The sequence below is a fragment of the Oncorhynchus keta genome, chromosome 13 (assembly GCF_023373465.1).
Source record: "Oncorhynchus keta strain PuntledgeMale-10-30-2019 chromosome 13, Oket_V2, whole genome shotgun sequence".
Classification (NCBI taxonomy): Eukaryota; Metazoa; Chordata; class Actinopteri; order Salmoniformes; family Salmonidae; genus Oncorhynchus; species Oncorhynchus keta.
In genome coordinates, this window is record NC_068433.1 from 43141305 (window position 1) to 43155302 (window position 13998).

At 46.3% G+C, this 13998-nt stretch overlaps 1 protein-coding gene across 2 annotated transcripts; it reads left to right on the forward strand.

The window, feature by feature from the left end:
* The first annotated feature begins 3350 nt into the window (after positions 1-3350).
* LOC118392376 (caprin-2-like) lies at positions 3351-10905 on the forward strand. Of its 2 annotated transcripts, none has more exons than XM_035784320.2 (21): positions 3351-3510; positions 4320-4554; positions 4683-4745; positions 4844-4930; positions 5494-5729; positions 5878-5960; positions 6108-6248; positions 6364-6404; positions 6545-6778; positions 6929-6967; positions 7048-7176; positions 7374-7458; positions 7551-7603; positions 7732-7860; positions 7974-8093; positions 8195-8341; positions 8460-8610; positions 8885-9061; positions 9343-9383; positions 9505-9571; positions 9677-10905. In XM_035784320.2, exons 2-21 carry the CDS (start codon positions 4333-4335, stop codon positions 10255-10257), a joined length of 2826 nt encoding a protein of 941 aa, XP_035640213.2. In that variant the 5' UTR covers positions 3351-3510; positions 4320-4332; the 3' UTR covers positions 10258-10905. The 2 variants fall into 2 exon arrangements, with proteins under 2 accessions (XP_035640213.2, XP_035640214.2); XM_035784321.2 differs by having other exon boundaries at positions 8885-8998.
* The last annotated feature ends 3093 nt before the right edge of the window (positions 10906-13998 follow it).

Sequence of the window (13998 nt, forward strand, 5' to 3'; positions counted from 1 at the left end):
GTAGGTATGGTGTTCTTTGGATGCAACTCAGCATTCTTTGTCCTCCAAACATGACGAGTTGGGTTTTTACCAAAAAGTTATATTTTGGTTTCATCTGACCATATGACATTCTTCCAATCTTCTTCTGGATCATCCAAATGCTCTCTAGCAAACTTCAGACGGGCCTGGACATGTACTGGCTTAAGCAGGGGGACACGTCTGGCACTGCAGGATTTGAGTCCCTGGCGGTGTAGTGTGTTACTGATGGTAGGCTTTGTTACTTTGTTCCCAGCTCTCTGCAGGTCATTCACTAGGTCCCCCCGTGTGGTTCTGGGATTTTTGCTCACCGTTCTTGTGATCATTTTGACCCCACGGGGTGAGATCTTGCGTGGAGCCCCAGATCGAGGGAGATTATCAGTGGTCTTGTATGTCTTCTATTTCCTAATATTTGCTCCCACAGTTGATTTCTTCAAACCAAGCTGCTTACCTATTGCAGATTCAGTCTTCCCAGCCTGGTGCAGGTCTACAATTTTGTTTCTGGTGTCCTTTGACAGCTCTTTGGTCTCGGCCATAGTGTAGTTTGGAGTGTGACTGTTTGAGTTTGTGGACAGGTGTCTTTTATACTAATAACAAGTTCAAACAGGTGCCATTAATACAGGTAACGAGTGGAGGACAGAGGAGCTTCTTAAAGAAGAAGTTACAAGTCTGTGAGAGCCAGAAATCTTGCTTGTTTGTAGGTGACCGAATACTTATTTTCCACCATAATTTGCAAATTAATTCATTAAAAATCCTACAATTAGATTTTCTGGATTTTCTTTCTTATCATTTTGTCTGTCATAGTTTAAGTGTACCTATGATGAAAATTACAGGCCTCTCTCATCTTTTTAAGTGGGAGAACTTGCACAATTGGTAGCTGACGAAATACATTTTTGCCCCGCTGTAATTTAATGTTCATTTCTCTACCATAAGCTGCCTCCAATGTCGTTTTAGAGAATTTGGCAGTACATGTTCATTTCTCTACCATAAGCTGCCTCCAATGTCGTTTTAGAGAATTTGGCAGTACTTCCAACAGGCCTCACAACTGCAGAACACGTGTACCCACGCCAGCGCAGTACCTCCACATCTGGCTTCTTCGTCTGTCGGAGGGTGCTGAGAAATATTTTTGTCTGTAATAAAGCCGTTTTGTGGGGAAAGACTCATTCTGATTCCCTGGGCCTGGCTGCCAAGTGGGTGGGCCTGTGCCCTCCAAGGCCCACTCATGGCTGCACCCCTGCCCAGTCATATGAAATCCATAGATTAGGGCCTAGTGAATTTATTTAAATTGACTGATTTCCTTATATGAACTGTTTTTTATGACTACCTTATCTCTGTACCCCACACATACAATTATCTGTAAAGTCCCTCAGTCGAGCAGTACATTTCTAACACAGATTCAACCACAAAGACCAGAGGGGTTTTCCAATGTCTCACGATGAAGGGCACATATTGGTAGATAGGCAAAAATAAACAACATTCATTGAATATCCCTTTGATAATGGTGAAGTTATTAATTACATGTTGGATGACGTATCAATACCCAGTCACTACAAAGATACAGATGTCCTTCCTAACTCAGTTGCAGAAGAAGGAAACTGTTCAGGGATTTCACCATGAGGCCAACGGTGATTTTAAAACAGTTAAATGGCTGTGATCGGCAAAAACTGAGAATGGATCAACATTGTAGTTACTCCACACTACAAACTAACCTACATGACAGAGTTAAAAGGAAAAACAGATCAAATATAGGAGTTGCTTACCAAAACAACATTGATGTTCCTGTGGCTTACTTACAGTTCTGACTTAAATCTGTTTGAAAATCTATGGCAAGATTAAAAAATGGCTGTCTAGTAATGATCAACAACCACCTTGACAGATCCTGAATAATTTTTTAAAAGAATAATGTAAAAATATTGTACAATCCAGTTATGAAAAGCTCTTAAAATTAGCCCAGAAAGACAGCTGTAATCACTTCCAAAGGTGATTCTAACATGTATTGACTTGGGGGTGTGAATACTTATAGATATTTCTGTATTTCACTTTCAATAAATTTACTAACATTTTAAAAAAATGTGTTGGGTGAGATTTGTATTTTTATGTCATCCATTTTGAATTCCGACAAACACAACATATGGAATAAGTCAAGGGGGATGAATACAGTCAGAAGGCAATGTATGAACACTTCATAAGACATGAAAACAATGTTCAGAATTACAGGAAATTGGACAAAGCATCCTATTAACTTTTTATTGGAATCAAAATCCTCTTGTAGCCTCACTCTGGATTAGAACTAATGCTATTTGTTCAATTCCATCATTTCATTGTAGTCCTTCATTTTCTTAATTTCATGTTTTTTTTTAAACTATGCAAGTCAGTTAAGAATACATTCGTATTTTCAATGACGGCCTAGGAACAGCGAGATAACTGCCTTGTTCTGTGGCAGAATGACAGATTTTTACCTTGTCGGCTAGGGGATTCGATCTTGCAACCTTTCGGTGACTAGTCCCTCTGTGACAATGTATTTTGTATTAATTTAATGGCAATTCTTATTTTGAACCGATTTCTAGGCTTTTTCTCCCGCTTCGGAAACTGTCCCAATAATGTCTATGGTCCCAATGAGTAAAATACAATAAAGTGTCTTTGGCTGTGCTAGTAAGATCTCAGTTATAATTGTTCTAGTTTCATTAATCAATTACGACATTTAACAAACTAAACATTACAATTGTAAAACTCCAAACCGGTCCTATAAACAGTTTATACGATTAATCGCCCAGTCCTAAATTGGGGTGTTGGATGTGGATGCGCGTGCAAATCAGGTGCTATATGATGTCACGTCGATTTTCTGCACCCCAGCAGTCCCAATAAGGGAATTCGATTAATGCCACGGAACTTCCCCGGTGAACCGGGTTTGATTATTTTCGTTTTGGAACCAGACTGCCTCCCAGGCGTGAGCCAGGTCCCCTATTTTGGCCGACAGCGAAGTGGGCTCAAAATTAAAATGGGTAGGTTAAGCAGGTGGAGTAGGACTAATGAGCAGTAGGACTATTTTTTCACATGCAATAGTAATTGTTTTTGTTGTTGCACAATAGCGTTTGATACAAAGGCTTTATCTGCATTTCCAATTAAAACAAACTTGAAAATTCGTACATATATTTTGTAGAAAATAGATGATGCATGTTTCTGAACGATGTATGCTGCCTTGTTGACAACATGACCGAGCGGAACAGATTACTGTTCAATTTGAGACTGTTGCCCCTCCCCGCTTTTGCACATTCAAGTCACGGGCCATAGCAATTACGCCTAATCGAACTCCCTCAATGTTTCGGTATAGAAGGGTAGGCCTATATAAAGGCATGAGTTCGCACACGTTTCCCTCTGTAAACTTACATCACTGTTTGTACGGGTTAGAGAGGTCTACCAGTACTTTATCTGGTGTTTGGATAGCCTGGATTCGGAATTTGCAGCAACAGCATTTTCAACACAACCGGCCACGAGGTTAGTCAGCTGTTTTCTGAACGTGGCACTTTAAACAAGAATGACGACGTGGGTTTTCAATTTCTAATGTTTACACATTTTTCAAGAACCTGCATACTAGTTGTATAATGATGGCTTAAGAAATTGCAGTCTTCGAGTTGCTCTGCAGTCTTAGAATTTTGGTTTGGGATGTGTTTGGGACATCTGTGCTCTGTAGAGAGTAGGCTTTTGAAGAAGAGATGCGGGGCACGTCGGGGTCTGAAGGTTGTGATACTGATAAGGTGGAAGCTTTTTAGAAGATTCCATATAATGTGCACGCCGTAAGGTTTCCCAAACAAATTGTTTAAAAAATACGCAACTTTAAGCATGAGATGAATCCCATCGGCGACACAAAATGCGCACACTTTCGGTATGTGTTTGGGAATCAATTTAAAATAATAACCATTGTTTTAACGATTTGTTAGTAACGTTGTCGGGTGCTATGTGATTTCTATCTGCTGTTTCACGATTCTCTCATTAAAATCCATCAACGCCATACGTAATCACACCGGCTGTGCAATGGACAAAAATGCACTATCACGGGTTTGGCAATCACCCAGTGGCGGTTGAGGCTAGCGCGTTACTGGAACATTAGCACATTTATGGAAACTGGAAAGTAGGAAAGGATAATTGGGAGGGGAACATGCTTTCTATTAGAAATTAAATTGACCTATTTTTAAAGGAACATCTGATAGTGATGGTGCAAGAAGATCACACGTTTCATGGTCAACATTTACATCCAATCGACACCAGTCATGACATTTACCTGTTCTGTGTTGAACCCCCTCCAGTGAGAATCTGAACATGGTGCAGCTTTCTCCATCCCCAGACCGGGATGTCTCTCCTTCACCTGAGTGCTCAGAGAAGGGGAGGCAGGGGAGCCCCAATATTGGCTCCCCTGGTGGGCTGAGTCCTCTCCAGCTGGCCCTGGCAGCCTCCACCACCATCTACCAGGGCTACGAGAGTTACATCGAGGACGGCCTCATCTGCCTCAAGCACAAGATCCGCAACCTGGAGAAAAAGAAGGTAGGATGGATGACTTGACAAGATTAGGGGTTTGGTGGGTGTTTGAGTAGATGGAGACATGGCCATTCCTTTCAGGGTTTCCTGCATGCTACTATAAATGAAGACATTGTAAGTGTTTGTATCCACAGATTAAATTGGAAGACTACAGGAAGCGTTTGCAACACGGGGAATCACTCAATCAAGACCAGATAGTAAGAACAGGATTTCCAACTGTGGTAATAAAAGCAGTACACTTCTTTCAACCAGACAATTGAGATGTTGCCTTTTGAACTCTTTCAATGTGTGTCAGGATGCAGCGGAGAAGTATGACGAAGTGATCCACAACCTGCAGTTTGCCCAGGAGCTGCACAAGACCCTTGGTGGCCTAACACAGGAAGTAAGGATCTCTGTTTGCCACTGCTTATCGTAGTGCTGCTGTGTGTATGAATGGGGATGGGCAGAGCAGCACATGCATTCCTTTTGGTAGACCAGGTGTAGTTTCTCGCGCGTAGTCAGAATAGCGCTTCTCCGTAATAGGTCAATGATGGTAGAAAGGGTGTGACGTATTGGATTGGAATCCTGCCTCGTCAATGGATTGGAGGCTTTAGCCCATTTGCACAGTTGGGAATTAGCACACCGCTGTTCCATTCTCCTGCTTGAATGCCTTGATTGCTTTCATGGTTAAGTTTGACATTCCTTGCGTCTGTGTATAAGTGCATGGTCAGATACAGTGTCAGTAATGTAGAACTGTTAGCTGGACAACAGATCACTCGTTTCTCCAGATTCATGATGAATCATCTTGTATTTTTGCAAGACAACATAATGGACTTTAACTTACACCCATTCAGACATCTGAAATCCACAATAGCAAGTTGACTGGCCTAGGTCTAGTGATCAGGCCTAGCTGTAGGAGTATTATTGGGATTGGTCCATAGAATCCATCTAACCACCCCCCTTTAGCTGCTGAAGGCCCAGAAGAAGGCGTTGAGGAAGGAGCAGATGGTCAAGCAGGAGGTTGAGAGGAGAAGGCTGTGCATAGTGCTGCAGGTTAAGTTCCTCCTGCAGACCCTGCTGCAGCACGAGCACATCAGGAAGGACCTCCTCTCTGCCCGCAACCCCCAGCTCAAGGTTGCAGAGCTACATAGCCTGCTTGAGCTTGCTGAACTACTGGGGGTGAAGAGGGACAACAATGTGAGGTACTGGGGAAATAGATGTGTGCACCACACACACCCACACACACATTCTGTTGGACTTGAGGGACAACAGCATAAGTTACTATGAAATACACTCTCACACGTCTGTGTTGATTGAAGACTAGTCTGATCCCCTTCTACTGTGTCACAGTTTAGAGGATCAGATGGACAGAGCAGCCCTGGTCTACCTGGACCTGCTGGAGGGGAAAAATAAAGCCGTAGCCGGAACCACCTGTGAGTTTAAACACTACCTGTCCTGTACCCTTTTAAACACCTGCACAGACACTACATTTACTATGACTGGTATCCTCAACTTTCTCTGCCATTTGCTGAACTACTTTAGCTGCCATGTTTAAAATGCATGCATTTGAATGTTTGCAGACAAGGTCCTGAAGGCTAAGTTGGCGACGCTGATGGATTGTGGGTACTTTGATTGTGTACCGCCGCCACCGACCAAGAGTCCCAAGGAAGTGGAGGTTCCCATGACCAAGAAGACGGTGTCCGAAACAGCCAGCCTCTCTAGTAACTCTACAACAGTGCAACTATTCTTATTCAAAAGCTACTTATCAGACTGGGTATAGAACAATGAATGTATACAACATTTTGTCATTTAGCTGGATGTTATTTTGCCTTGCAGCCCTAATGATGTCAACCAAAAAAGACGTGCCTAGCAGAGAGGTAAGAACCACTAACATGCATTTCCTGCAAGTTGTGTGCTACTGCTTTATCAACGTTCAACCAGCGTTCTCCTTAAGCTATTTACCTGAATGCACTGTGGATATCGTACTGTTGTGCTGATAGTCTGTGGGTGATGCCAGTTTCTTAACAGACACTACCTGCCTGACACAGACCCCAATGGGTGTCGAGACACTCCCGTTACTCCGAACTGGAAGGCTGAGTTCCAGGCTATGAAGGAACAGGAGCCACCAGACTCATGGGATATGGAGTCCGACTCCACTCAGCCTGTAATCCAGAAACCATGGAGAGGGGCGGCTGTGTTCATCTCCAAAGTTCCAGTTACCTCCAAGAAACAAAATGCCGAACCCAAACAGGTGAGCTATTCTCTTATACCTGAACTCTCAGGGCAGTTGGAACTTGAGACGAGTTGTGACCTCTAATAATGGTCAAGGTTAACACTGGGATTGGGCTAGCTGATCTTAGTTCAGATCAATCATACAACTCAATGACTCTTGTTTCCCCAGAGAAGAGTGAAGTCCAAAAGGGAGCGGGACGCCACAGCTGTGAGTAGACTCTTATCCTTGCATCTCTTACGTTCGATGGACCTGTCCCTATTACTCCATCATATTGTAATTTCCATCAGGCACTTCGTGTGGACACCCCTGTGGAGGTGTTCAACTCCCAGTCTTCCTTGCCCAAGGACCCCATCCTGCGCAAACAGCAGCTGGAGGACCTGATGACCAAGATCAGAGGCTCCTTCAGCTTCATGCAGGTACAGTACTGCCCAAAGATCACTTCCAGGTGAAAAGCCATCGATCATTTCCAATGTTCCACCTGGGTCTGGTTTACCACGTCACGCTGTGACGAAATCAAAAATAAACGCTAAGTCCATGTAGTCCCTCCCTGTTTAAGTCGGTCTTTTGTTGGATGCCTAATAAATACAATCCTGGATTAATCCCCTGTCTCCAGGATTCTCTTCTGGATGGAGAAGGATCATCCACTAACGGCCATCCTAGACTGGGCCGGCATGCCTCTGGATCCCCCTCTCCACTCGGTAGCCTACCACAACAAAGTTGTTATTTAAGTGGCTGTCTTCTAACAGAACAGAGAATATTCAACATGTGTTTTACCTCTTATTCTCAACAGTACAGAGAGAGTCGAGGAGAAGCCCAGTGGACCTTCTCCCTAAAACACTGCATGTAAGATCTGGAGAAGTGTGTGAGATGGCACCATATTCTAGTGCACTAATTTTGACCAGGCCTCTGTTATTTAAGCTTTTGACTGTTGGAGTCAGTATTTTAAGATACATCTTTTTGTCCTCTCTCAGTCCACTCCATTGCTTTCTAAACTCCTCCCTGTTGATGACAAACCCAGTCTGACCAATGGAGACGGGGGTTGTCTAGAGAGCTGTGACCTGGACCTGACAACAGAGGACCTGGCTCACGTCATAGCCATTGTAAGAACTCTCCTATCTGTTAAATGAGACCCATTGAAACAATGACATTTTCTTCTTTTAGATCCACAATTGTTATGAAGCTTTTTATAAAGCACAATGGTTGTCCTCTCCAGGATCCATGTCTGCTGCTGTCTGAGAGTGAGACTGCCTGCCCCTCTCTTCCAGCTCCTCCTCCCCTCTACCGTAGGGAGTCCTCCATCTCCATCACCCTGGACGAGAAGACCTCTGCTCGGGTAAAACAACTCATTCCCTGAACATGTAGTATTGGCAAGCCTAAAGTGCATACTATTCTGATTTTAAGTCTCCCCTGACAGTGTTCCCTCTCTGTACCCAGACTCCCATCTCTGAATCCGGTAAGCAATCCCCCTGTAACGGGGTGGTGCCTCCTTGTACCCCCACCCAAGGGCAGCCCTTTTCAACCCCTCCCAGCAGACGTACGCTCACCATGGCGCCCCCTGTTCCCTTCCAGACCATGCATTCGGTAAGTCTACCCTACCATGCTTTTAACATGGTCATAGAATGGGCAAGAGGCTTTGAATACACTCCGTTAGTCTTTGAGACATTTTAGTATGAGCCTTGGGTCTGTTTTGTCGTTGAAGGTCTTCAAGGTGAACGCCCCCTTACTTCCGACTGTAGACTTTAAATCCGATATTATCCCCTATTCGGACTCCAACGGCCTGTGCTATGTCACCACCAGCACCCAGACCCCACCGGAGTTTGCTCCGTCAGAGGACGAACAACTACAGTCGGGTATGCCAGATTTGTGTTCATTTGGGCAGGAAATAAAAAATGTTTTACAACGGAAAACTCAAATTAGTTCATTGGGCAAGTCCAGGGGTGTATTCCATATACAGGAAACAAGTTTCTATTGGACAAATTCAGTTGGGTACCTCCCCGTTGTCATCCGGTTTGGTTCTTAATGGTGAACGGTTTCCATTGCAAGACTTAATGAATAAACCCCTTGTTTGTCTGTTTTCTTCCAAATGAATACGATCAAGTCTACTCTTATTTCTCTCTTGTGCAGTGAACCAGTCTGAATGTCTGGTAGGTAGTGGTGGGCAGATCTTCCTGTCCCCTGGCCAATCGGGTGGCACCATGGGCCGTTCTGACCAATCATACTACAGAGGATCTGTTAGAGGTATTGCACGTGGTGGCAAGGGGCTGGCACACTCCTACTTTCGCTCTTCTGGTGGGCACAGAGGTATTTATCCTCTTCTCTCATCCCTCTCATCCCTCAATCCTATTTTTCATCCTTTCCCTCTATCCTATCTTGTTCTGCTTATGCATGTCTCCTACTGATTCAGATTGAGCTTCTAAACCTTAATGGATTGGATCAAGTGAACACTATTCCCTTGCCTCACAAGCTTCCACATGACATTATCATAATATTACAAGGTTTTGAGTTAAGCCTTCACAATCCAATTTTCATCTGTCCCCCTCCCCTTGGGTTTGATGGGTTTCGGGCTGGTCTGTTCTCCCCAGGAGGAAGCTTCATCCCCCAGGCTCACCTGTACGGAGCTCGGGTAAGACACTGCTTCCCAAATCTGTGTGGACAATCTGATATTGTATGTACATTAGTATAGATTGCTGAAGTGATAGGTTTAGAGGTTTTGACTTGTGTAATGGTGTGTTCTTCACCATTAGGATATTGGCTACCAACACAGCTACAGGCGCGGTGGAGGCAATACAGGACAAAGGCACAATAATAGTGGCAAGTTCACTTCATTCTTCTAGCTTGATACAAAACACAATATCTGATTGGTTGGGTATTTTGGGGGGCTTAGCTAACTGGCTTTTGATTGGTCCTCCTCAAAAGGTTGGAGTGATTCTTCCCAGGTGAGCAGCCCAGACCGGGAGGGCAACTACTCCCTGGTGGACTCCGCCCACGGTGACTCGCTGCAGGGTGTTGGCATGGACCTCACCACCCAGGTGACCCCTCATGCCCCCCACACCCTGATGCACGTACCCATGTACCCGCTCCCCCAGCATCCCCAGCCCCTCCGCGTGGCCTTCACAGCAGCCCGCACAGCCAACTACACCCCGGGCACCCTGGACCAGCCCATCGCCTTTGACCAGCTCCACAGCAACCTGGGGGAAATGTTCAACACCAACGTGGGTCGTTTCACCTGCCCAGCCAACGGCACCTACGTCTTCCTCTTCCACATCCTCAAGCTGGCGGTCAACGTGCCGCTCTACGTCAACCTGATGCGCAACGACGAGGTGATGGTGTCTGCGTACGCCAACGACGGGGCTCCGGACCACGAGACGGCCAGCAACCACTCCATCCTGCAGCTGTACCAGGGAGACCAGGTGTGGCTGCGGCTGCACCGCGGCTCCATCTATGGCAGCAGCTGGAAGTACAGCACATTCTCTGGCTTCCTGCTCTACCAGGACTGAGCTATTGTGGCCTCATGAGCCAACATGGAGGATACAAGTGGAGGAGAGACTATTGCTTTGCACTAAAAAGGAGAAACTTACATTTTCCATTTCATGTGGCAGACTGCATACCCACCCAGTGCTGGGTTCATTGCCTACCCCAGTCCTGGAGTGTATGGGGTGTGTTCATTGTTCAAACCTTTCAGGATCACCCTTTTGTTTACCCTGTAAATTGCAACCACTAACTACTTCCGGGTCACTAAGGGGCAGAGGGGAAGACTTCCTGCTGGCTTGACCTTTCATGACCCATAATGTGAGAATTTTCCCATTAATGTTTGGTTTTTGGTTGTGGTGCTTAGAGACCGACACTCCATTTTCTGACAAACTGTTAGATTGTGAATAGTTGTTACACATTAACTCAGAAAGCTGCCTCTACTATACACTGCTGCTGTATTGGGTGTCACAATTTTAGTTCTAGTAGCAGGACCGCTTTAGATACAATGTGTCAGGTCTCTAAGACCTTAAAGGAAATGTTCTGAATTGGTGGCTTTTTGTTTGTTTTCTGAATGACTGAGTAAATTCATTGAATGGCTAATATATGGTTGGCAAAATATGAATTATAATGGACTGTACTTGACAATGCTAAGCACTTTAAATGCATTCTGTGCTGCCTTGCTGTGTGGGGTGATCTGGGTAAAATGGTTGGGTGGGGGGTTATGGTGTCTTGATTCTGAACACTAAAGGCAGTATTGTCTATGGAGATGTGATCCCTCAATGTGCCTGAATAAATAAATGTTTCAGCAGTTGAACAGGGTTGTCTTCTGTTTTGGCATGGCACAACCTCTTTCTTCACTTGTAGTGGTTGGTCCAATCCATTGTCAGCAGTAGGCTATGCCTACTAAAACCTGTAGTCTTCCATAACAAGCCTTGGCTATCAAATCTAAAATCACTACTTAATGAAGGCAGTTTATGTTGAGGGTGATAGACAGGCTTTAAGAGATGTACAACGTGAGATCAAAAGACCGATACTGGTGGACAAGGAGGCATACAAGCAAAGTGTGGAGTGGACCCTCTCCTCAGGAAACTCAAGGGTGGCCTGGCCAAGGGATTAAATCCATGGCTAGTGCCCCCCACAAAGGCAGGGAGAACCGGTGCTGACCTTGGTAGACATGAGGGCCAGAACATAGCTAATGAACTAAATGTTTTCTTAAGATTTGAATCTGACAACTTTTTCAGTGGTAAAACAAATGGAAGCGTTAAATGTTTAAGAGATTTGTTAAAAAGGCTGTTTAGAAGTTCAGGGGATGTAAAGCACACAAAAGCCCAGACCCAGACAAAATAAGTGTGCTGTGCTGAAAAACGGGCTGGTGATACAGATATTTTCCAATCCTTGCTCAACCAGCAACACGTGCCAGTATTGTGGAAAAACTGTGCTGAATGACTACCACCCTGTCGCCTTGACATTCTAAGTACTGAAAAACCTTAAATTGTGAAGTCATATTCTCAGCGTCACCCAGAAGCTCCCGGACACATTTCAGTTGGCCTATAAGCCCAGCAGAGGAGTTGACGCCATTCTTACTCTCCTCAATATGGTCTACAGACATCTAGAGGGTGCCAAATCCCATGTTTATTTGACCTTTAACTAGGCATGTCACTTAAGAACAAATTATTTTCAATGACGGCCTAGGAACAGTGGTTTAACTGCCTTGTTCGGCGGCAGAATTACAGATTTTTACCTTGTTCGCTCTGGGATTCAATCTTGCAACCTTTCGGTTACTAGTCCAACGCTCTAACCACGAGGCTACCTGCCGCCCCCATGTTGTCACGCCCTGACCTTAGTATTATTTGTTTTCTTTATTATTTTGGTTAGGTCAGGGTGTGACATGCGTGATGTGTGTGTTTTTGTACTGTCTAGGGGTGTTTTATGTTTATGGGGTTGTTTACCATCTAGGTGTTTATGTCTATGGTTGCCTAGATTGGTTCTCAATTAGAGGCAGCTGTTATTCGTTGTCTCTGATATGGAAGCATATTTAGGCAGCCATCTTCTATGGGTATTTCGTGGGTTATTGTCTATGTGTTAGTTGCCTGTGTCAGCACTATATTTAGCTTCACATTCATTTTGTTTACGTAGTTTGTGTTTCTTCGTCGTCATTATTAAAGTAACATGTATTCATATCACGCTGCACCTTGGTCTCCTCCATTCAACAAACGTGACAGAATAACCCAACCGAGCAGCGTGATATGGAGGAACAGCGCTTTGGGGAAGAATGGACCCGGGAGAAGGATGAGTGGGTAACAACCTGAGAGGTTGTCGATCGATCCAGAGAGAGTGCCAGTGCCCGCCTGGGATTCGATGGAACAGTGCGAGGAGGAATACAGGAGAATGGAGGAATGGCGACGATATAAGGGTACACGGCTAGCACGGAAGCCCGAGAGGCAGCTCCAATAATTGTTTTTGGGGGGGGGCACACGAGGAGGTTGGCTAAGTCAGGCAGGAGACCTGAGCCAACTCCTCGTGCTTACCATGAGGAGCGGGTTACTGGTCAGGCACCGTGTTATGCAGAGATGCGCACGGTGTCTCCAGTGCGCATTTCTAGCCTGGTGCGCTATATTCCAGCTCCTCGCATTGGCCGGGCTAGAATGAGCATCCAGCCAGGAAGGAGGGTGCCAGCTCAGCACTCCTGGTCTCCAGTATACCTCCGTGGACCAGGATATCCTGCACCGGCTCTGCGTACTGTGAGTCTGCACAGCCCTGTGCGTCCTGTGCCAGCAGGGCAAGTATAACCATCCAGCCAGGAAGGGTTGTGTCAGCTCTACACTCCAGACCTCCAGCACGCCTCCACAGCCCAGTACCACCAGTGCCAACACCACGCACCAGGCTTCCTGTGCATCTCCAGAGCCCTGTACACCCTGTTCCTCCTCCCCGCACTCGCCCTGAGGTGCGTGTCTCCAGCCCGGTACCACCAGTGCCGGCACCAAGCATCAGGCCACCAGTGCGCCTCCAGGGTCCAGTACGCCCTGTTCCTCTCCTGCACTCGCCATGAGGTGCGTGTCCCCAGCCCGGCACCACGCACCAGGCCTACAGTGCGCCTATGCGCCTCACCAGTCCAGAGCATCCGGCGACAGTACCCAGTCTAGAGCGTCCGGTGACAGTACCCGGTCCAGAGCGTCCGGCGACGGGCCGCAGACCGGAACCTCCTGCGACAGGCTACAGACCGGAACATCATGCGACGGGCCGCAGACCGGAACATCCTGCGACGGGCCGCAGACCGGATCCGCCAGAGTCTCCCTCCAGCCCGGATCCGCCAGAGTCTCCCTCCAGCCCGGATCCGCCAGAGTCTCCCTCCAGCCCGGATCCGCCAGAGTCTCCCTCCAGCCCGGATCCGCCAGAGTCTCCCTCCAGCCCGGATCCGCCAGAGTCTCCCTCCAGCCCGGATCCGCCAGAGTCTCCCTCCAGTCTGTGGTCGGCGGTGAGGGTTCCCGCTCCAGAGACATTGTGTGACGAGTCAGAAGTGGAGCGGGTCCACATCCCGAGCCAGAACCGCCACCTCGGAGTCATGCCCACCCAGACCCTCCCATATAGGTTTAGGTGTGCGGCCGGGAGTCCGCATCTTTGGTGGGGTGTACTGTCACGCCCTGACTTTAGTATTCTTTGTTTTCTTTATTGTTTTGGTTAGGTCAGGGTGTGACATGTGTGATGTATATGTTTTTGTACTGTCTAGGGGTTTTGTATGTTTATGGGGTTGTTTACCATCTAGGTGT